The sequence below is a fragment of the Brugia malayi genome (assembly GCF_000002995.4).
Source record: "Brugia malayi strain FR3 genome assembly, contig: Bm_v4_Chr4_scaffold_001, whole genome shotgun sequence".
Lineage (NCBI taxonomy): Eukaryota > Metazoa > Nematoda > Chromadorea > Rhabditida > Onchocercidae > Brugia > Brugia malayi.
The window spans coordinates 4,233,529-4,256,554 of record NW_025062478.1 but is presented as its reverse complement, the minus strand read 5'-3'; the positions used below and the strand labels follow the sequence as shown (position 1 = coordinate 4,256,554).

The 23,026-nt window shown below is 25.0% G+C and overlaps 5 protein-coding genes across 7 annotated transcripts; 1 reads left to right on the top strand and 4 right to left on the bottom strand.

Annotated features, from left to right (window-relative positions):
- Positions 1-4,439: 4,439 nt before the first annotated feature.
- On the bottom strand, positions 4,440-5,766 carry Bm4711 (Uncharacterized protein; the record flags this gene model as incomplete). Its single annotated transcript, XM_043081590.1, has 4 exons — positions 4,440-4,469; positions 5,034-5,144; positions 5,328-5,464; positions 5,619-5,766. The coding sequence occupies 4 exons, from the start codon at positions 5,764-5,766 to the stop codon at positions 4,440-4,442; spliced, it is 426 nt and encodes a 141-aa protein (XP_042937524.1).
- A 1,257-nt stretch (positions 5,767-7,023) lies between these two features.
- On the bottom strand, positions 7,024-7,885 carry Bma-ttr-51 (Uncharacterized protein; the record flags this gene model as incomplete). The annotated part of the gene is made up of 3 exons (XM_043081589.1): positions 7,024-7,158; positions 7,397-7,533; positions 7,741-7,885. The coding sequence occupies 3 exons, from the start codon at positions 7,883-7,885 to the stop codon at positions 7,024-7,026; spliced, it is 417 nt and encodes a 138-aa protein (XP_042937523.1).
- Positions 7,886-11,208: 3,323 nt separating this feature from the next.
- On the bottom strand, positions 11,209-13,186 carry Bm10598 (Uncharacterized protein; the record flags this gene model as incomplete). Its single annotated transcript, XM_043081588.1, has 2 exons — positions 11,209-11,364; positions 13,136-13,186. 2 exons carry the CDS (start codon positions 13,184-13,186, stop codon positions 11,209-11,211), a joined length of 207 nt encoding a protein of 68 aa, XP_042937522.1.
- A 2,385-nt stretch (positions 13,187-15,571) lies between these two features.
- Positions 15,572-17,657, top strand: Bma-hsp-17 (the record flags this gene model as incomplete). 2 transcript variants are annotated; one of them, XM_043081587.1, is made up of 4 exons in its annotated part: positions 15,572-15,585; positions 16,432-16,606; positions 17,028-17,165; positions 17,496-17,657. In XM_043081587.1, 4 exons carry the CDS (start codon positions 15,572-15,574, stop codon positions 17,655-17,657), a joined length of 489 nt encoding a protein of 162 aa, XP_042937521.1. The 2 variants fall into 2 exon arrangements, with proteins under 2 accessions (XP_042937521.1, XP_001895416.2); XM_001895381.2 differs by lacking the exon at positions 15,572-15,585 and having other exon boundaries at positions 16,448-16,606.
- Positions 17,658-18,477: 820 nt separating this feature from the next.
- Bm6393 lies at positions 18,478-21,800 on the bottom strand (the record flags this gene model as incomplete). 2 transcript variants are annotated; one of them, XM_001895380.1, is made up of 7 exons in its annotated part: positions 18,478-18,621; positions 18,830-18,956; positions 19,371-19,584; positions 19,805-20,036; positions 20,392-20,628; positions 20,904-21,122; positions 21,672-21,800. In XM_001895380.1, 7 exons carry the CDS (start codon positions 21,798-21,800, stop codon positions 18,478-18,480), a joined length of 1,302 nt encoding a protein of 433 aa, XP_001895415.1. The 2 variants fall into 2 exon arrangements, with proteins under 2 accessions (XP_001895415.1, XP_042937520.1); XM_043081586.1 differs by having other exon boundaries at positions 19,805-19,934.
- Positions 21,801-23,026: the final 1,226 nt, after the last annotated feature.

Sequence of the window (23,026 nt, the reverse complement as noted above, 5' to 3'; positions counted from 1 at the left end):
ATATTATTGCTGTTTTTTTAAGGGAAACTATGTGTTGCAAAAAAAAAAAAAGAATAATTTGTTCGTCTCAGACAGTACTAAATAGTTTCAGTGACTTTTTTTGAAGTATATTTAAAAATATTCTCACGATATTATATCAGATAATGCTTATCATTTTGCTAGTTTGATACAGTAATTTTTAACAATTAGAAATGAAAAAGGGAAGTATCTTTTTCTTTTTTTAGCTCAAATGTAGAAGTAAATTAGAATGTTTTAAATGGAATTATTTAAATGTTAATTCTGTAAAAATTAATATTTAAATTTAGAATTTAGATATTACAAATTTTTAGTCACAGTGTTTAATTACGACTATTAACTCGAATACATTAAGTACACCAATATTGTCGTTTTTTTTTTTCTAAATCTAATAACTTACTCATACAATCAGTAAGTTACTTTTTTGGATTGTCATTAAAGAAAGTAAATTTTAGTATTGCTATAATAACTTTATTTAAATTTCATCCATTAATTTGAAAGAAGAAAGAGAGAGTGGATAAGCAATTATAAAAAGAATTAAAATTCAATCTTTATGCATTTCAAGATATCATTTGAAATTGTTCGTTGTTCAATTTGATGATATCATTTACAATTATCACAAATCAAGAGAATCATTTAATTAAAGGATCATTTTGTGAAGAGGAATTTCCTTCACTACTCTTATCATCACTATCAGTTGAATGATCAGAATTCTATTGACGTATTCAAGAGCGCACAATAATTCTCGTCGCTGATTTTTTTTTTTTACTTTTTTTAAGCTACGATAGATTTGTTCTTTTTCTTGCAAACAAAAAAGGAGAGAGAGAGGGGGAGAAGGGGAGAGGAAGAGAGAGAGAGAAATTCCAATTTATCGAATCGAAATCAAATAAAATTTTAAACTCATAAAAATTAACTCTTTAAAATTTCGATTGTGATATAAGGAACTTTGTCAATGATACATAATATAACAAATCCAAAAGGTTTACCTTTTTTTTTGTTTTCATATTAAATAGAATGAAATTACCTATTCAAGGAATGCATTTCCTTTGTTTGTATTATGTAAAATATGAATTTTTTGCTTGAAGGATAAATAATGCATTGTTTACCGTTTAGTATGATTATTCGTTAACAAAAATTTTCTTAGATTAACCAAAAATTTTCACATTTTCCTTTCAGATTTCAAAAAATATTTTTTTTTGCAACATAAGAAGCTCTAATTGATTTAGATAAATTTACGTGATACGTGATACGTGATATATCCTTCAAGTGATACTTTATGCATTTTCACAATTTCCTGATATGCTTAACAAATTTTAAATTATATTTCCAATCTTTAATAAGGCTTTTTCTTAGTGCAAACAATTTAACAGCAACATTTCTTACATAATAGTCGAGAAGTTTCAATTATGGATTAATCTTTCAAAATCTCTTAATAAATAAGCCCAACATATTTGTTTTCTTTTTAGCAACAAAAATAACTGTATGCTATATAGCTGTTAGCTGTTAGCTGCTATTTACTGAGCTAATCACAATTGCTAAAAAATAATCTTTTAAGTTTTCACTCAAAAAGAATGCCAAATTAGAACGAAACAAAAGTCAATCACATATGCATCAAAATACTTTGATTCGGTACTTTAGTTGAATTTGTTGAATTTATAAGAAAATATATTAAATTAATGCAAAAGAAGTGTTATTCAAATGCTATACTTACTGCATCGCTTTTTTGTTTTTATATTTGGCAAAGATAAATTAATAAATTAATAAGTCCTCACTTAAGCTATTAATTCCATTAAATATAATACATTTGAATCATTTCTATCAGAGTAGCATTACTACTATCTGATAAGCTGATAAAAATGAAGACAAGAATGTGTAAAATTATCAAAAGTATAAATATAACACTTCAATTGTATTATTAACAATAACTTTGAACTTGGCTCGTTCTGTTTAATTTTATTGAATAAAAGGCAGCCTAGACTGGCTCACCCTAATCCTATTAGTTAAAAAAGCAGCCCAATCTAGACCAGACTTCTCTAATTTTATTAATAACTGAGCTATGCATAGCCATTTTACAATTTAGACTAGGCTTCTCTAATCACATCTGTATAAAATAGCCTAGACCAAAGTCATTAAAACTTATGTATAATCGTTTTCATAACAACCACAGGCACTTTTTGCTTTTTGGTTTCAGAGAAAAAAAAGAAAATAAAAGAAAAATCTCTCATTCAACAACTATTACAGATAGACGCAAAAAACAAAAGCGCAATAGTTGCACACAAATCGTTGGTGCAAATGTCGCGTTGAATACGATAATCTGTGCATTTTCATTCGATCCGATTAAAACGACAAAGTTGAATTATGGAAGGTTGCTACTTTTTCACTAAGAAAATATTGTATATACACTAAGCCAAACATGAATCTTCTTTAGATGAACTTTAACCTTTTGTTAGCCATTGAAATATTTTAGCAAAATACAACTTAATTAATTTTATGAAATTTGATAATTTATTTGCTAAATTTTGCAATTATCTAATAAAATTACCCAAACCCTAATTGCAATATAAACATTTCTCTGCGTCTTAACCACTGCACTCACTTGCTCTCTAATTCTTTTATCACAATCTAATCATTGCAACCGATACTATCTCTTTTCATTTTTATCAATCTTTCATCTCTCTTCAACCATTCACACTATTTCTCTCTCTATCACTACCCAAATTTTGTGATGCAACAGAAGCTAAACATATTATCTCACTAATTCCACCTGTGTCTATTCCTCTCTTCCATATATATATATGTTTCTTGATTTCTCTTATATCCTAATCCAGACAATCTCTAATTCTTTTCCATATACCTTCTCTCGTTTTATTTAACATTCCGAAGAAATTCTATCAGCACGGGCAACCATAAATTCAATATCTTTGGCTTTTTTTTTTTAAATTTAAACCTGGCGATTACCCTTTTAGGTTTATTCGAATAATTAAATGTAACAGAAAAGAGAGGAAAAAACAGAGAATACAAGGGAATATATTATTCTATAAAACAAATATATATATTTGTTTAAATTGTCTCAAATTCAAAATTAATTTTTTTAATGGTAGCCAATAAAATGGTTTAGAAGAAATGTTCATACTTTGAATATTTAATTTAAAGAAAAAAGGGAAAAACTGAAATAGTTTGTGTAAGATTATTACTAATATTAGAAAAAACAAAAAAAAAAATTATTAACATATAAGCTAAATTAGTGATTTCAATAATGAAAAATATTGAAAATAATAGCAAAAATTAAATTAAAATCCTAATTCCTAATAAAAAAAAAACGGTGTAAAGCATTGTTATTTCATTGTTATGAGAGAAGAAAAAAGAAGAAAAAGATAAATAATTTTGGAATAAATTAATTGAAGTAAAACTTCATAGTATCTTTTATTAAAAAATGATAATATTCTGAAGCAATGAATTCTGAAGTAATCCATTTTAGCAATTCAATTGAATTAATTCAATAAGGAAATAATCCGAAATGATATTCTTAAGTTTATGAAATGAAATGATAAACAAACTATTTCATTGCTATTAATGCCATTTGCATTCATTGATATAAACATATTTTCAAATTACAATTATTCATAGTATCAGAACGAAAACTAATTGTTAAACTTTATGATATGATTATGATTAATTGATCAAAAAGAGCCTAGCAAATAGCAAAAAAATGAAAGAAAAAAAAACAATGAATTTTATCAAAGCAAAAATTTAGCTTTGCCATATAATTAATTTAATACAAGTAAATTTTTCAGGACAAATTAATTGATATTTGAAAAAAAAAAGTGAATTTGGATTAAAAAATCAATTCATAAATTCTATGATTGTATGATAGTCTTGGCCTGAAAACAAAATATACTGAAATTAAAAACATTCCACCATTCCATTGTTTATATAAATCTAATAAATATTTTTTAGTCGATATTTTTTCCTCTCTTTTTGATCTAAGAAAATTGTAATCTAAAAAAATTAGTAGTAATACTATTAAAATGAATCAGTGGAGAATTTCGAATGGATAATTGAATTTTTCCAGCAAATTAAATTCTCTCAAATTTTCAATGTAAGAACGAAAAAGTGAAAAAGTATTCGAAATATGCAAATATTCAATTATTGTCACAAATAAATGAAAATAATGAATGTTGCATGCAAAGAAGTACACATATTTATTCATTTATTATGCCTTTCGTTTCAATTTATAATTTAATTAATTTATTTGACAACAACAAAAAAAAACTTTTATTAATGATTATACGCCGACAACTGTAAATTTAAGAAGAAAAATTAAAAAAAGAAAAAATCTTCTTTCTTCGCGATGTTTACTCAACATTTCTCGACTTCAATTAATGCATTTAACCATGCCTGTTTGCGTGCATGCATGCATGCATTTATGTAGGAATCATTTCGCGTTCCTCATCCTGAAATAAACATTTTTGGGAAAAAAAAATCGAAATTATTTGTTCAAATATAAATATAAGTTTTTGTTCAAAAAGAAAAAGTATTTTTAATCTCTTTTTTTGATACTTTAAAATAAATTTGTGTCAATAATTTTAGAATAATTATCAAAGATTTTGTTTTTGAAAATCGAAATTAAATAATTTCACTTATATTTAACAAAGTATATTAAAATGAATGGCCAAACAATTTGCTTTAACAAAAATAATAAATAAAAATGATTGATCATTGATCTACTGAAATAGACTTCTAATTCTCTCTTTCTCCCCTCACTCATGTAATTTCTCATAATGTATCTGCTAGAATTACATTTTCTTCCACCACAAAAGATTTATGGTATTCTCTTTCTTTCTTTCTTTCTCTCTCTCTCTCTCTCTCTCTCTCTCTCTCAATAACTCCTGATAATTATTTAAATACAATAATCAGTGATATTATAATATACTTTCCCTAAGATAGGCTCTGGTTAATACCTCTAGCACATCATAATTATTATATTTTAATAAAAACGAAAAATTTTAAAATCAAACCGGAAATATAGTTTCCAAATTTAAGACACCAATATCAAACACTTTCTTAGCTGTTTTACCTTCGCTAATATAACTGGATGGAATTTTAAATTTTAATTTTCGTTGTCCCAGCTAGAAAAAAAATAATGTAAAAATGAATAAATTGATGAAAAAGTAGAACAAAGAACTTTGATTATAATTTATTAAAATTACAACATTCGATTTACTATTGATGTTGCCATTTTCTTTTTTACTTACAAATAATATATCATAAATTTGAATTAATAATTAAAATCAAAAAAAAAAATAGATAACCTTTAGATTATCATCGCAATCATGGTATACTTTAAATACTGGATCAATTGTAGTTAATTCAGCAGTATCACCTTTCAGCATAAACATACCTTGATCATCAGTATATCCCTGAGCTAGAAGGTCATCCGGATCAGGCCCTACAAAAAAAAAGATAAAAAAATTATTCCGAAATTTATACATATTTTTTAATTTTTATAAATGAAAAAATTAAATATTTAAATTGCAACCAAGTCAGATTTATTATTCCAAATTTTAAAAAATTTAAAAAAAAATCTGGTTTAATAGAATAACCGGAATCTTCTTCCCAAAGTTTCACTCGAACATTTCGTGCAGGAGCATTACCACACAATAGTTTACCTTTGACCGCAACAGCTTGTTGTCTCAATGCTGTTGAAAATGTCACAACGCCAAGTATTAGAAAAAGTAACCAAAAATGCATCCTAAAAACAGCCAATCCGGAATTTATCCGGAGCAACAGGATTATTCATAGTGTTTCGAGAAATATATCTATTTTCTAAGCTATTTTCTACCATAATTATTTCCGGATGAGGAGGTATGAGAACATGAAAGTTATATAAGCTATTTGTATTAGTGATTTATTATAATGAAACGTTTCCGAATATTCATTTATAATAAAATCTTCACCAAATGATCCGGAATTGCCGGATCATTCTAAATCTTACCATAAATATGTCGTTACCTGAAACTTCTGATAAGGTAATTATATTTAAATAAATTAGAATAATTTAGTTTGTTTTTTCTTAAATGATTCGAATAAAATTGAATAATACAAAAAGTAATAATATCAAAATAATTAGAATAAATAGTGATTTCATCTTTAATATTAATAAAATTAAGATCAAAAATGAATCAATGTGATAAATTAGCACAATAAATTATCAAAATTTAAAGTAACTGAATAATTTTTAATAATTTTAATTTGATAATATTAGAAAATCAAATGATAATAGCAATTAAATAAAAATTTATTGTGTAAGCGAGGATTAGAATTGAAGTTTAGCAAGGAAATATCAGATGTCATTGACATATCTAATAAACAATTGCTTTGTTTACAAATCTATCCAATATATTTTATTGAAGAACTGGATAATCAGATAACTTGTTAGAAACAATTTTGAAAATAAGTTCTTGTTTCGATATTTCATAATTCAGTAATTTTGATGCCAAAGTTTATTTATATGAAATATAAATAAATAAATTTATAGTTTAAACATGTATAATGTAATAATATGGATAAAAAAAAACTTTTTAATACAATAAAATATTGAAACATTAAATCTATGATTAATTTAATTATCAAAACTTGTCTTAAGTGATCGAAAAAAAAATTTGTTTAAAAGTTAAACTACGTCTTCAAGCAAAAAACGAAAGCAAAAACCATAAAATTTAATTATGTGCTTAAAAAAATCAAAGATTATTGATGAAAAATCAAATTATAAAAACGAATTTAATTATTAGTAAATAAAATGAATAAGTTGTGATACATTAAATTATTAAATATTAAATACCGAACAAAAAAAAAGAAAAGAAATACACATAGAAATATGAAAATTTTATCGTACTAAAAATATATACAATTTCTATAATTGTCTTTGTTTTGGAAATAATCAGAATTATTTCAATTCATCATAATCCCTTTAACATTACTATATTGCGTCATCTCTTACGTGTACTTTCATATTAGGTCACGTTCCTCTTTTGGGAATATTGTCTCCAAATTCAGTACACCAACGTCAAATGCTTTCTTTGCAGTCGAACCGCCAGAAATATATTGTTTTGGTATACGTAGCTTAATCTTTCTTTTGCCAGGCTAAAATTTAAATTTTAAAAAATCACTGTAACAATTATTTGTAAATTAAATTCCAATACTGAAGTATCAAAGGAAAAGAAAATCTAATTAATACTAGAATCTTTGACTATTGATTAACAGATATTTGGTTAAAAATTAAATTTAATAGCATTTATTTTTGCCTTTCTATTTTCTTTCTTTTTTTATTTTGCATAGAATATTTAAAATGTATCAAATATATTTGTATGAAATTGCTTACTTTAATGCCATCATCACAATCATGATAAATTTTAAGTACTGGATCAATACTCGTTAATTCTCGGGTACTACCTTCAAGATTAAAATTACCATTCCTATCTGTTTCACCTTCATCCAATACATCATCCGGATCCGGTCCTAAAATTTATCCATTACTTAATACAATAATTCTCAACCGAAATATCACTAACTAATTATAATTAGAATCAAAACTAAAATTACCTTCAAGTAATAAAATTACCAAAATTTGCCTTAAATGATCGTGTACTAAAATTTGCTTCACCATTTATTTTGTAGCATTATTTTATCTTAGAAATTTAAAATAATTCAATGAAAAGTTCAAACCATCATCTTCATCCCACAGTTTAACCTTAACACCTGATGCTGGCTTATCACCACACTTTAATTGACCTTTAACCCGCACAGCTTGAAGTCGCATCCCATTACTAATACTAAGTATTGTTAGAAATAAAAATAGTACAGCTTTCATCTATAAAAATTTCTTTAAATAATAACAATTTATAAAGAAGTACAACATGAAACTATTCGTATGTTCAAAAAAAAAAACAACGCAATCTAAAGTTAGTTACGTGTTATCCGTCAAATAAGTATCATATAACAATAATATCATATATGTAACAATAATAATAGGAAATAAAAATTGAAATTATTAAATCAAAAAAAGAAAAAAAAATTAGAACATATTTTGGTTAAATTTCGTTAGGATGATTCATCAATATATAACTGACAAATTCAGTTGGAAATAATGTTACTAAATAAGAAATATTTAACAATTGTGATTGAAATTTCACTGTTACAAATTAATATTTGCTATTGCTCATAGATTAATAATAATAGTCAAATTATTTATCAAAATAAATTATTTAAAATACATAAGGCAAAATTTAGATGTAATCATTTTAAAATTAATTAATGAAAAGATACGTAAGCAACGAGTAGCCTAAGTTGAAAACAAACCCATCTATTTGTCTATCGTAATTCAAACATTGCTTTGATTAACAACAATTATTCAATTACAATCGACTGATGAAGAAAAAAAAAAAAACTTTAAACAAGAAAATTCAAAGTGAACAAAGATCGAAATAAAGTTTTAGCAAAAGGCTTCGATTTCGTTGATGGTAATTGATAATGGTGATAAGTTTGTTGTTTGAAAATTTCATTTATCTTTTTTATCTTCTATTTTTTTTAAAAAAAAAAGAAAAAATGTAAATCAAAGAATGCATAGTTTGTTAGCTCTTTTTCTCTTTTTTTTTTTGCCAAAAGATAACAAAACATTTGTTATCAATAAATCTTGCGTGATTAAAGGAAAGATTGTTTGCATCAATTCAATTCAAATAAATCTTTTCCATCTTCTTCTTTCCTATTATCACATAAAAATAAGCGTTAGTAAATAACATAGAATAAAATTTGAAAAGTATTAAGCATATTTTATTCAATTTCTAATTTAGGTTTATATATATTTGATATTTTATATTTTACTTTAAAATTTATTATCTATTTTAGGTTAACATTTAAAAATTAAAGGAATATACGAATGAATAAATAAAGAACTAAAAGGAAAAAATGGTAACAAACGACTATAAAAAAAGGTTATAAAAAGTAGTAGTGGCAATTGAAAGTAGCAAAAGTATGATAAAAGATAAAAATATTGATTGATTGATCGATTTATTGATTAATTAATTAGGATATACATAATATTAGAACATTGATCCCTTAAAACACATTCTGTTTAAACTGATTCTTCCAAACATATCTAAAATACGATACATTGATTGTTTTACTTCGATTCATCGACACAAAATGTAATTAAATATACAAATATTGATTGACTCCTCAAAGTATATTACAATTAAATACCAAAATATTTATTAATTACATATTTAATAGCAATGATCTCATTAATTCTTCAAGATGTCAATTTTGACTAATTAATATTTCTATATAATTGGAAAATGATTAAAATTGTGCATAAAAAGACAGTACAGATAGTTTTTTAATTCAAAAAAGAGAAGGAAAATGAGAAATTTTGCATAAATAAATATTTTAATTATTTATAATTAAAGTTATTAAATTAACTTGAGTAAAAAATTATTTTATAATTAAAAAATTTTCGACACATCACGAAAAATGTATTTAATATTTAAAATAAACAGTTGGATCATCATTTAAGATGATCAAAATAATGCATTAAATTAATTAAATTATTAAAATCTTATTTTTTTAATGAAATGATTATACTGAAGAGAAAAAAGGTTTTAAATAATTGGGCGGTAAGGGCTTCTTTCATAGAATGGCGGAAATTATAACAAGTAAATAACAATATGGGAAATATTCTTTTCAATCGTTAACAATTGAGGAAAGTATTACAAAATTACTTCTATTGGAGGGCAAATATTAAGAAGAAAGGGTCACAGTTAATTCAATAAGCCATCCACTATTGAAAGAAAAGGTAGTAGTAGTAGTGGTGGTAGTACTCAAGAAATTTAGCTCATTGTATGACCTTTACAAAGGATTGAATTGGACAGGGACAGATGTGATTGTCTCTCTCTTTGTGATGGATTCAATGTGATTCAGAAAGGATAAACAAAGAATTGGTAAGTAAGATTAACTGTGTAATGCAGGACAGGGAGCTTTATATTTTGAATATTTCAGTTAATTATAGTTAGTAGTTGCAATAAAAAATATATTTGAAATAAAAAAAGAATTGCATTTATAGCTTTCCGATATTGATTGCGGTAATTTATGTTTGCTCTGCTTGTCGCTTTTATGACATTTGCGCTATTACAGTAACACAATTACTTTTTTAACTGGTAACATAATTACTCTTTAACTGGTAACATAATTACTCTTTACCGGTCATCAAAATTTTACTAGACGCAATATTTCAGCAATATTTCAGCATTCAAATTATTATTATGAGTTACAAAATGAGTTTTTTTAAACGCTTATCCTATAAATAAAACGTATTTGACATAAAATATGAAATAACAAAATTCACTACAAAGTACTGTCAAATAAATAATTTAGATTAAAGAAAAAAACCTATTTTTAATCAAGAATTTCGCAAAATTCAAGATTTAATTATGTAAATTTTGAAACGAAGTATATTAATTAATAATATTACGATAGGTTATAATGTTTATTATATTCAGCAAACTTATTTAATATTAAAATAATGAATGCTTATACAGTCGCTGATTTTGATATGTAATGTGAATTTTTAAATTTCACGGATCATAAAAAGTCGTAATTTATCCAAAAACAGTGCTAATTTATAGTAGATTAAAATTTATTCAAAAATATTAATAAAAGTGTAATTTGTTAGGAAATAACAATAAATAATAATAAACTGTAATTTGCCTAAGAACAATAAATTAATTTAAAAAAAGTATAATTTAACTACGAATTATGCTGAAAATTGGTTATGTCTATACTTTCGCTTTTCTTCATTAAGCTTTTATAATTTTATTTGAAGTTATTTGGTTATATTATAAGAGATGAATAAAAATTAGTAAATTCTTAGTAAAAAAAATTCAAATAAATATCAAAACATATTTAAAATTAGAACTAACCAGACATGAAATACTTAAAGAGCATTTTTTAACATATTTAAGCACTAAATTATTTTATTAATTTCTAATTTTAATACTAAAAAAGAAGAAGAAAAAAAAAACGAATACATTGACTGGTTAAAAAAAAAAAATTAGTAAAAATTAAAAGAATTAGTTAAAAAAAAAATAAGAACTAAAAATTTTCTAAAAAAAATTTCAAAAAGCTAACACAAAATTTAAACTAATTAGTATCGATAAATGGTTCATCACGGGCAAAGTAATCTTTCCAATCCATTGGATTATATCCTAATTCTTCCGCTTTTTGTTTACAACGTGGCGGTGCCATCATTTCATCTTGCATTTGAATAGCTCGTTGACGTTCCCATCGATATGTCATCTGATGCAAACGAAAATTCAAATATTTCATTAATTTTAATGAAACAAAAAGGACAAAAAAAAAAAGTGAAATGGAATTGAATTGAAATTTAAGTCATTTCAATCAAATTAAAAAAAGAGAAAAAGCAATGAATAATAAATGATTTTTATATAAAAATTTTGATGCAATATTTCTGTCATTAAAATAATGTGTGTCAATCATATAATATATGCTAATGCAGCTAAGCATGAGAAATTATAATTTCAAATTAAATGTGCTAACATAATCGAATACAATCGTTGATACAGTCAATAGGAAACCAAATATGAATATAAAAATGCTAATTGTTATAGCAATAATCTGCAACATATTAGTAATGAAAGTATACGTTTCTTATTTCACACAAAGAATTAGTAAAAATAATAGCATTAGCAATGACAGTAACAATAAACAATAAAGACAAACAGCATACAGCAAGCAACAGCAATAAACAACAAAAAGAAACAAAAAGCGATAACGAGAAAAAATAGCAATACGGAACAGCAAAAACAACAAGGAGCAACAAGAACAATAACGACAAGGAGTAACAAGAACAACAACAATAAGGAGCAACAGGAACAACAACAATAAGGAGCAACAAGAACAACAATAAGGAACAATAACTGTTTCCAAAAAGGCACCAAATAATTATTTGTAACTTTCTTTCAATAATTAATAATACACTAATTATAGCATATTAATTTCATAAGGACAACTATAAGCTATTGAATTAATTTAAATTAATTAAGCATATTGATAAGAATAATAACACAAAACACAGTGATAAGATTGAAAGAAATATACTGATAAGATGATAAGAATTAATAATAACACAAATACAATTTCAAATATTTTTTGCAGAAAATACAAGAAAAAAAAGTTGAAATTAATTTCATTTATAACCAAAAAATTATGTATTGAAAAAAAATTTAATTTAACACTAAAACTTTTCAAGCTTTATAATGAATAAAATATTAATTATCACGGTTTAATTTACAGTTAAATTATAGTTTTGTAACTTTTTCCATCGAATTACCATTAATCTTAAAGATTAATAAAAATTTATTATCAATTTAAATTTTAATAAATCTGAACTATTTTAAAAATTATATTTATCATTTATATGTATGATAATCCAACTTATATCTCTTCGTTAGACAAAGATAGCTAAATTGATGTTATCAGTGTTAGACAAGTTGCATGCAGTAGGTTATATTTTAATATTGAATAAGCATTATCTAAGGAAATAACACACAAGCAATAGCCATAAAAAGTAACCAAAAAAGTTTTTTGTCAAATTTCAAAAAATTTTTTTTCAAAAGATGACTCATTTCTGGTGAGTCACCAAATAAAAAAAATAAATTCTAAATTATTAAAAGAAAAAATATTGGAATGTCTTTTTTTTGCATCACTTATTCAAAAAATACAAATTTTCACTTAGCTATTCATTTATTTTTAAATATCAAAAGATACGCACATGCGTGACTCATGAAAATATTGTCATCAATTTTCAGATTTTCTTTTTTGATTTTAAATTTTACAAGGCGAAAAATTTGTTCAAAAAATTAAATTCTAAATATTGACTATTCAATACGAATTTTTGAAAATTTCAGTACATCCCAATTTACAATTTGCAACCTTTCTTCATAGCATTTAAATCAAAAAGGCGCAAATTTTATCATTTCTTAGACAAATGCTAAAAAAGAAATTCATTTAAAAAGTTTTTTTTTTTTAAAAATAAAAAATTGCAAACTTCAAATTTGCTAAGGACGAATGATTGGTACAAATGTTCATATGCAACCATTTGCAAGCCAGCTGTATCAAAGTAATAAAATAAACAAAATTTTCATTTTCTATTTTTTTTTTTGAAAATTTTCGGGTAGAATAATGATTAGAAAGATGACAAATATGAAAGGAAGAAGAGAATTATATGCACTGGTAATGTTGACACAAATGCAGAAATGCTGAATTAAACAGTTTTCTTCTTTTATCTGCAAAAATCAATTTTATAGTATATTTTGAGGAGTTAAAAATTTTGTTTGAAAAAAAGTAAGCAAATTTTAGCAATGATTTTTCTTCTATTATTTTTAATAAAAGTTCTTTTCTTCACTGCTATTGTTACAAAAACGATAGAGAAATTACCAGTTAACAGTTAAAAATTTAAATAGAACACTTAATATATTTAAACTTTTGCACCAGTACTTTTCTTCAATCTCTACTGTAACAATAACAATAATAATAATAATAATAATAATAATAATAATAATAATAATAATAATAATAATAATAATAATAATAATAATAGTAACGATAATGGAAAAAATAATTTTAATAGTAATAATAAAACAACAATAATGATACTACCAACAAATAGGACCATTACCATTGTTATAATATTATCGTCGTCATTATTAACAGCTAATTACTTCTACAACAGCGATGATAAGCAATAAATTTTAAACTAAAATCAAAAAAACTTACAAATTATAGTGTTTTTCCTTAAAAATTTGTTAATCATTAGCAGTATTAATAAATATTTTTTTAAACTAATATCTATCAATATCCCTTGATTTTTTTTTTTTTTTTTTTGCTTTGTTTTCCAAAATAAAAAGTAAATTTTTCTTCTAAAGAAGTATACAAATATCTCTAGATACATCAAAATATTAAATATTCAAATATTTGTCAACCAGACATTAAATACTCAAAGAGCATTTTTTAACATACTTAAGCATTAAATTATTTAATTTCTAATTTTAACATTCAAAAAAAGAAAAGAAAACACGGATACAATGATTAATTTAAATCAAACTGTTTCACTAGTACTACTGGTAAATGAATGTTTGCTTTGCTTAGCACTGTTAATTTAAATTTACAATCTAATTTCACTACTTTTCATTTAGTTAAAAAACTTCCATTTCTTTCCCATTTTGCTTCAAAAAAAACTTCCATTTTGCCTTCATTTCTTATTTCTCGTTTTATCATTCATTTTTTTGAAGAAAAAAAAGAATCCATTTTCTCTTATTCTTTGAAGGTCTTTTTTAGCTGAATTCAAAATTGAAATTCAAACTTATTTATTTTTGCAAGGAAAAAAAGACGAATATTTCAATTTCATATTTGAATAGAAAAAAAATCTGTTTCAAGTATTCATAAGTTTTCCACTCCTAAAACACTGAGAATTTAAGTAACTATAAGTTGGACTAATTAAACACCTGAATAATTAGAGAAGTTAATCATTTATTTTCTGTAATTCTGTAGTCATTTCTGTACTTCGAACAAATACATATGATACTGTTAATTAATCATCAATTAATTAATTGGTCATATCATTTATTACTAAAATTGTTGATTATCATCCATAAGAAATGATTTAATCACTAGCAAATAATTCCATTGGAAAAAATTCTAAGTAAAAAATATTGCAAAATTTTCGACATTTTGTTGAATGATTGCTCATGCAAGAAAAATAATTTACTTCCCGTGTTCACCAATGTGTTAAGTCATTTTAAAAATTCTGGGAAAAATGTTTTTTTTTTTTTGAAAAAAAATTGAAATGTTCATTTCTTTCATCGGTTCATTCAAGGTTAATGGTTTCTTTTCTATTCCTTTCTATTTAATAAAATACAATGTTTTCTGTTTTTTTTTTTTTCATTTTGTATTTCAAATTCTAATCAATCAACCAGAAAAGAAGAGAAAGAGGAAAAATAAGCTAAGTGACTAATTTTTAGAAATAGAGTAAAAAACATTCCTTTATATTATAAAATGATATAATTTAATTATTTTGGCTAAAAATTTTTGACAAATTTATTACCCATTAAAAAAAAAAAACTCAAAAAGTGAAGTATTAAAATGCATCAATTAACATTATCAACTTTATTTGTTATTTCATTTAAAAAAAAACAAGTTTTTCTTTTTTCTATTCTTTTTCTTCTTCTTCTTTCCTTTACACCATGATGCACACAACTTTTATCATATCATTTCAAATTTTCCTTCGTTTTTTACACCAACTACTTTTCTCTTTTTTTTTCTTTTTGGAAATTTATTTTCTTACTTTATTTCTTCCATCGTAATTTTTGCTTTGTTTATTTAAAGCGTTGTAAATTATTTGTGGTAAACCAATCGTATATATATATAGATAAGTGATATAGAATGCTAAGAAATTTCAGTGGTGGTTACGGTACTTCGATACAGTATGCTATATCTAATGTACAGTAACTTTAGTCAATTTGTATAAATTATTGTAGATTATCTATTTTAGTTGATTTATATAAAACATTGTGAATTATCTGTAGAAAATCAGCTATATATATTCAAAAGGAATAAAAAATGCTAATAAATTGAGTGACTAATTTAATTAATGATACCATTTTTTTCTACAAAATTGATGAATCACAATATTAATTTTTTGGTTGATGATAGCTTCATATAACAGCAAAGTTAATTTTACATTAATGTACAAGAAATAAGTATAAAAGTATGCAATATTAATCATATACAATATTCATATTAACAAATGAGTATTTTAATACAATGAAATAGTAGGTTTGTAATTACTAATATTTTTTAATTTTTATTCAATATTGGTTTAATTATTGATATTTACAGCAAAAGAATTTTTTATTATTTATTTATTTATTTTGTTTCTTTTCATCTAATGATAGAGACTTCAATTCAACTGATAATTGATGAAATCAGTGTCAAATAAATTGATTATTTGAAAATTAGCAAACTAGAAAGCTTTACAGAATCTTTTAATCGAAATAGCGATATGAAAGTTATTAAAAGTGGATTAAATTTTTTAGCAAACACATAAAAAATTTTATCTTCGACTAGATTATATATATATACCACTCTTAAAATTAAATTTTATCTCAAAAAAAGTTTAAAAAAATCATTAGTTTCATATGCATCCAAAAGAATTGATGAAGTGATAATATGGCATTTTAATAGTTAAAATTGTGTGGAAGCTTATTTCAATAATTTTTACACATATATTAATTATCGGATCAATTTGCTTCCTTTTTTAAATCACTTTTAATCACTTTTTTTTAGCTCAAATTTGAAACAAATGGCTCGACGTTCGCTAATTTCACCATTTTCACCACGTTTCAGTCGATTTTTCGATGAGTTCCGTGATCTCGACATTGAGCGACCATTCTTTCAACGTCCTTATTGGACAGATTATCAATTCGAAGATTCTCATAAATTAGGTTCCGGTATTGGCGAGGTTATCATTCACTTTAAATCCTTTTTTTTTTCTCTCCCTCTCTCTCTCTGTCATTTCTCTCCTTTTTGGATATAGATTTAAATTTAATATTCACTTGAATACTGCAACCCTTTTTTAGTTTCAAATATTTATCAAGTAAACATATTTGAAAAAATATTTGTTTTTATGTTTCACTATATGAAAATCCTAATGTAATCCGTATTTTTGAATTCTTAGTTCCATTTCCAGTAAATTTATTCATTATTAATTAAACTATTGTGCTTAATTAAGTTAACAATTTATTCTTCCCAATTTGGAATAATTATCATAAAAATTTCAAATAACAAAGCTTCATTTCTTGCTTTCTGACTTTCGTCCTATCAGTAGTGCATTGGATCTTTTATCAATTTTATCCCTTATCAGTCGTAATTTAATGTTTTAGATAACCGATACTGATGAGCATTACTCGGTGACTATTGATGTATCACAATTTGCGCCCGATGATTTGAAAGTATCTGTAAGTGATGGAATTGTTACCATTGAGGGTAAACATCCAATGATCAAAGATCAGTTTGGAGAAGTTAGCGAATTTTCCTTTCTTTTTTCATTGCCTAATGCTTTATTTTAACCATTTAAGACAATATTGGTTATAAATTTCTATGCAATGTTCAATTTAGTCTCAAAAGATACATTTATTGTATAAGCAAAATATACAAGCATAATTTTAATTAAAAATTAATCTGAAATTAAAAACTAATAAAAATCCCTGTCAAATATCTTTAGGAACATATATTTTGAAATTATATCTATGAAATATAATCATAATTTGAAAATGACATAAACTAATTTTTTACTCTTGAAAACAATAACTTTTTAAAGATTACTTTAGTATCAATGAATGAACTTTAAGATTGAGCGTCAATTTACCCGTCGTCTAATGCTACCAAAAGATATAAAACCTGAATTGGTAACGAGCGAATTAACGAAAGATGGTAAATTGACGATACAAACACCAAAGAAGGAGAAAAACGAGGCGCAAACAAGGACAATACCAATTCTGCGAAAAGACTAACAGAAATTATTATGGCAGAAATGTCTGAACACATACAAATGTAAAAGTTCCCACATTTAATAAATAAAACTACAATAAATAGAATTTTCAAATTCCATCATTTTTCAGAATATCTGCCAATTACTGCTGCAGATTTTTTTCTATATCTCTATTAAATGAAGTTCATAATGTAAATTAATTTTCGTATGAATAAATTTACTGCGCATTATTTCAAATGTCTCCTAATTATCATAAGATTTCAGAAACTTTTTCGTTTGCATAAATTTAGACAAAAATTTAATCTACCTTTTCAAGAAAAAAATAAGAATTAAAAAACAAGTGTAATCCTTTGTAATAATTAATGTAAATTTTATTGATATGGTTAGACATATATACAGCGCACATTACAGTATTATTTAGAAAGCATTTAAAAACAAATTTTGATCAGAAGTGAATACAAAGTTACGAATGCATCTGTGATGAACATAAAAGTGCTCATATAGGAGAACAATATATCACTGACTAGACAAAACGCAAAATGTAAAAAAAAGCTGACAATAAAAAATTTGATTTAAAACTTGAATTGTATTCGACACTTGTCAACAAGACGGGATAAAATGGTTTATAAGTAAACTAAAATAAACACAAATGCTTACACTGGATTAAAGTCAATCAAGCAGTACAACAGTATAAAATCTATCCAGCACGAATGTTTTTTAAAAAAATTCCGTAGATTTGATTTACCTTAAACTAAAACATCATAATAATCTTACAAGTCTAAACCATTCCGAGCCATTATGTAACATAATCGTTAGAAAAAAAAAAAAAAAAAAGAAAAAAACTAATGAATAAAATCAGCAGCCAATTCACAAAACGCCATACAATCCATCCTTACTAATTTACCATTTCTAAGCATCTTTAACGGATTAGATATACGAACAATCCGAAAATCAAAATTTTCGCAACCGCTTTCTTCAGATGAAATCTAGAAAAGCAGTTCATTAATTCCAGCATTCAACAACAGAAATTTTAAAAAAAATTTCAGAATTATTTTGAATATATAGTTGTCAAGTTGGTATAGTTCTTAGTATCTGCACACATGAAAACGATTATAAATTCTTCCTTGTAAAAGATTTCAAATGCCAAAAATATGTGTCACTCACCTATATAATATTTATAATATAATTGAATACCTTAACATCGATAATGTGGGGTTCAGGTACAGCTACCGAATCACCAATAACGAGTCCAAATTTATTTGATGCATTATAAATGCAAAAAGCACAGCAAGATCCTTCTTTATCACAACCAACAAATGTGCTGAAACCAAAACTGACATAAATTATTTAATTTAGTTTGTATTTTCCACATTTTTTCATTATTCTAATAATTTTTCATTTTTGTTCATATCATATGAGTATTACACAAATTATAATGATATTATCTCTTTCTAAACTACACTATATTACGTTTTCAAACAAAGATAATAACTGTTACATTTATCTCTCGAGTTCAATTTTATGATTCAAAAATTCCAGCTAACACACACACACACACACACACACACACAAACAAACAAACAAACAAATAAACAAACAACACATGCTTTGCTCTGTGTTTAAAGCTAGTTCTGCCTTTGCAGATAAAAATGATTAAAGTGATTTTTCAAAAAATGAAAATTTCACTTAACGTTAAAATAACTTTTAAAAAAGAAGATGGGAAAGGAAAGCTTACTATGGGATAACTTCTGTATTAAGGATAATTGCAACAACTTTGCCACAAATTACAACATCATCGTTAATTCCTTCCTTCAGTTCTTTAAATAAAACTGTTCTAAGGATTTCGATTTTACCACTTCTTTTCTTGAATGCCTTCTTGCAATATACTCCAAAATCTTCATTAGATATCGAAGATCTAAAGTGTTTCATTTTTTTTGCAGATAATCTACCTGAAATGATCGCTTAATACATAAAAAAGAAAAAACAAGCAAAATAAGAGTTGGAATTGTTGCAGGTTCTTATACTCTTATAAATTATACAACTTTGCTAATTTGTATCAGCTGAAGATTACAAAATAGTTATTTGTTTCAATGGTCATAAAAATTGATTTGTCATATTTAGCTTTCATGTCTGATTTCAACTAATTTAATTAAAAATTTATGTAATAACCTTTTCTCTGCACTTGACTGTTAATTTGTTTCAAGAACGACAGCAGTGTTTCCAACCGTCCTTTTGTTTCCAGAAATCCCGGATCGTAAACATTTGCTATTTTTAAATGTTTCAAACACTCTCCATAATTCTGAATAAATTTAAGAGCAGTTGAGTAATTAAGATGCAAATCAGGGCTATAACGCACGTCACCAAGTTGTAGCGCTCTTTCGTAAGCTTCTTGGGCTTTCTCCTACAACCAAATTGAAATTCAGGGAAAATTAATGAATTAAAATCAAAGAAAACGAAAAGTAGATCACTTACTTATTTACCTAAAACATGTTTAAACATTGTGATAAGAAAATTAATCAGTTTAAAACATCAGTTTGATTTTGATAACTCATTTTATTTGCGATTGGGCCGCATGATATCAGTATTATTTTAATCAAACTGATAATTAAGTGAAAAAGAACACCCATTTTAGTGTTTGGTCACAGTTATGACAAAAAACAAAGGAAAACAACTGAGCAATCAAAGCTTTTTGCCTTCTTAAAATGATTACCATTTATTTTAAAAACGAAAATAGCAGTTTGAAGAATGAAACAAACCATAAGTTCCATATTTGTTTGGTACTTGAGAAAAAATTGCATCAAACATGAATTTCCTAGTGTGTGCCATGCTTTATCAGAATCAGGATCAAGCTTAACGGCTTCATCAGACAATTTAGCAGCTTCGTCTTGCAACGAATGTTGAATTTCTGTTTCCGCTGTACACAAAGCAATTTGTCGAAGTACTATTGCAAGTGAGGCAAGACATTTTCCAGTACGATTCAAAGCTGATGATTTCTATAGAAAGTAATCGAAAAATAAGTAATGTGAATTGGAAATGAAGCTGCAAAAACATGGTAAAAATTTTTAATAAAAATTTTTAAAAAATGAAAGAAAAATATAATAAAATAGCTGTTCTTGGAAGGTATTCATATTATTGGTGAAAAAAATATCAATGTAATTTGATAAAAATCTTAGTGTTTTGAGAATTTTAAACTTCTTAATTTAATATCATCTCTTCATCTGATAGAAGCACATTAGCATTAGCACTCTCAGATTAGAACACTACTTACACGAAAACAATCCATTGCTGTTGTAAAATCTTCCTTCTTTCTGACACATTCACCAAGTTCATACCATGCATCACTCAGTGAAGGATCCAATTTTACGGCACGTGATAAATATCTTTCACAATTTGCGTCATAATCCACACAGATGTTTAAAATTCGTCCACAAATGTAATTATATCGTGCTGATGTTGATGAATGTGCATTCATATCTAACGGAATATCCTGAAAAAATAAATAATATTCGAATATTAAACGAAAAATTATTAAAGATAATGATGCCGTTATTATCATTATTGACATAAAACAAACGAATGAATTTAAGTAAAATCAAAAGTGGTAATTTGTGGAATTTCGAAACATTATCATTATATTTTGGCTGATGCTTATAATCGAAAAACAAACTATCAATTTGCAATTTTCGAAGATTATTTATTTTTTCAGAATGCTGAAACATAGAGAACATCCCTTTAAAAAAGAGGGAACTGAATTGTCATCGATTGCAAGAAAACCAACTAAATTAACATTCTTTTGACTGATTATCAAGTTATACAAGTGATTAAATTATTGAAGTTATGCTTCTTACATGAACATGATGATTAGTGAACGAACAGTACAATTAAATGATGGAAATTATCAAAGGTTAAGTTGTTAATGAATTATTGAAAATGACTAAATTGAAATGATAAAAAGTTATTAAGATTAAGCTTGCTGCCATGGATATACAATAAATGATATTAATGAAAAGAACTATATGTGAAATTAGAATCTCACCTGAATTAATGGCAAAACCTTTTCACGAACGGCTTGCTTTTTCTCTTCTAATGTGGATTTCGGAAACTGTTGATAGTAACAGTCACGGAAACGTTCAGTTTCCTTAATTTTCTCTTCCAGAACATCCATTTTTTGCAGCTCCGGAAAAGCAACGCCTTTATATTAAGGCCTAAACAGCATACCTGCAGAATGAATGGAATAATTTAATTATAAACATGATCATTATTATTATTTGTTATCGATTACTACAATTAACACTTAACAATAGCACAATGTGTGAAGTTATTATACGATAACTGCAATTTCATTAAGTAATCTTTGCAAAATTAACAATTATTTGAAATAGCTGATAATAAAATTCGAAACAAATCTATATTTTCCAGCAGTAACGACACTGTTTAAGAATGAAAATATAAGATAATATTGTGAAGAGCTAATAATGATGCTAACATTCATAAGAATAATTTCATGATAATAGTATTAAGAAAACAGTTTCCGATTTTATAGACATAATTTAAAGTGTTAGTAATAAAACTGCTCATCTTAAAAAAAAAAATAAAATAAATGCAACACAATAAAATTGTTAGTTCATCAAAAAAAGAAAAAAAAATTTCGGTAATTAAAGTGATGCTCTCAAACAATTAGAAATTAATAGAAATAAACTCAAAGTTTTTTAAATATTAAAATTAAAAAATAATATTCGCTATGAAGAGATAGCAGGAATTGCTAAGATTTGCAAAATATTATGCCTTTCTTCCACAAACAAAAAAAAAATGAGAAGCTAAAAAAGCTAAGAAATATATAACATAAAAAAGGACAAATAATACAAGAGAAAAAAAGAGAAATTGATGCAAATGATAAAAGTGAGATATTCTTAAATGAAATTAAAAGATTCTTAAAAGAGATTCTATTTCTTAAATTAGACAAAAAAAAAAAAAAAAAAAAAAAAACAAGAAGAGTGCAAAATTAGTGATAATACTTCGTTTTATCTCATTTAATCATTTCTTATCACTCCAATCATTTGCAAACTACTCAAATTTACCAATCTTATTGCATCAATTATTGAAAAATTAACATTTCCGATCAGTAAGAGAGGAAAAAGGAAATAAAAACGGAAGGATAAGGTTGAAATTTAACGAATCGCAACAGAGTTTGTCATTGGGATAAGAAAATTGCATAGAATAGCAATCGTTTTTGTCAGAAACTGGTTAGCTTGGCTTGGTTTGTTTGTTTGAAGGCAATTTTATTTGATTGAAGGAAAAGGGAGAAGTGAAAGTTCGTCTAAATTTCAAGATAATTAAGTATTTAATTGTTTAATTAAAAATTTAATTAAAAATTTGATTTTGCTGTTTCAT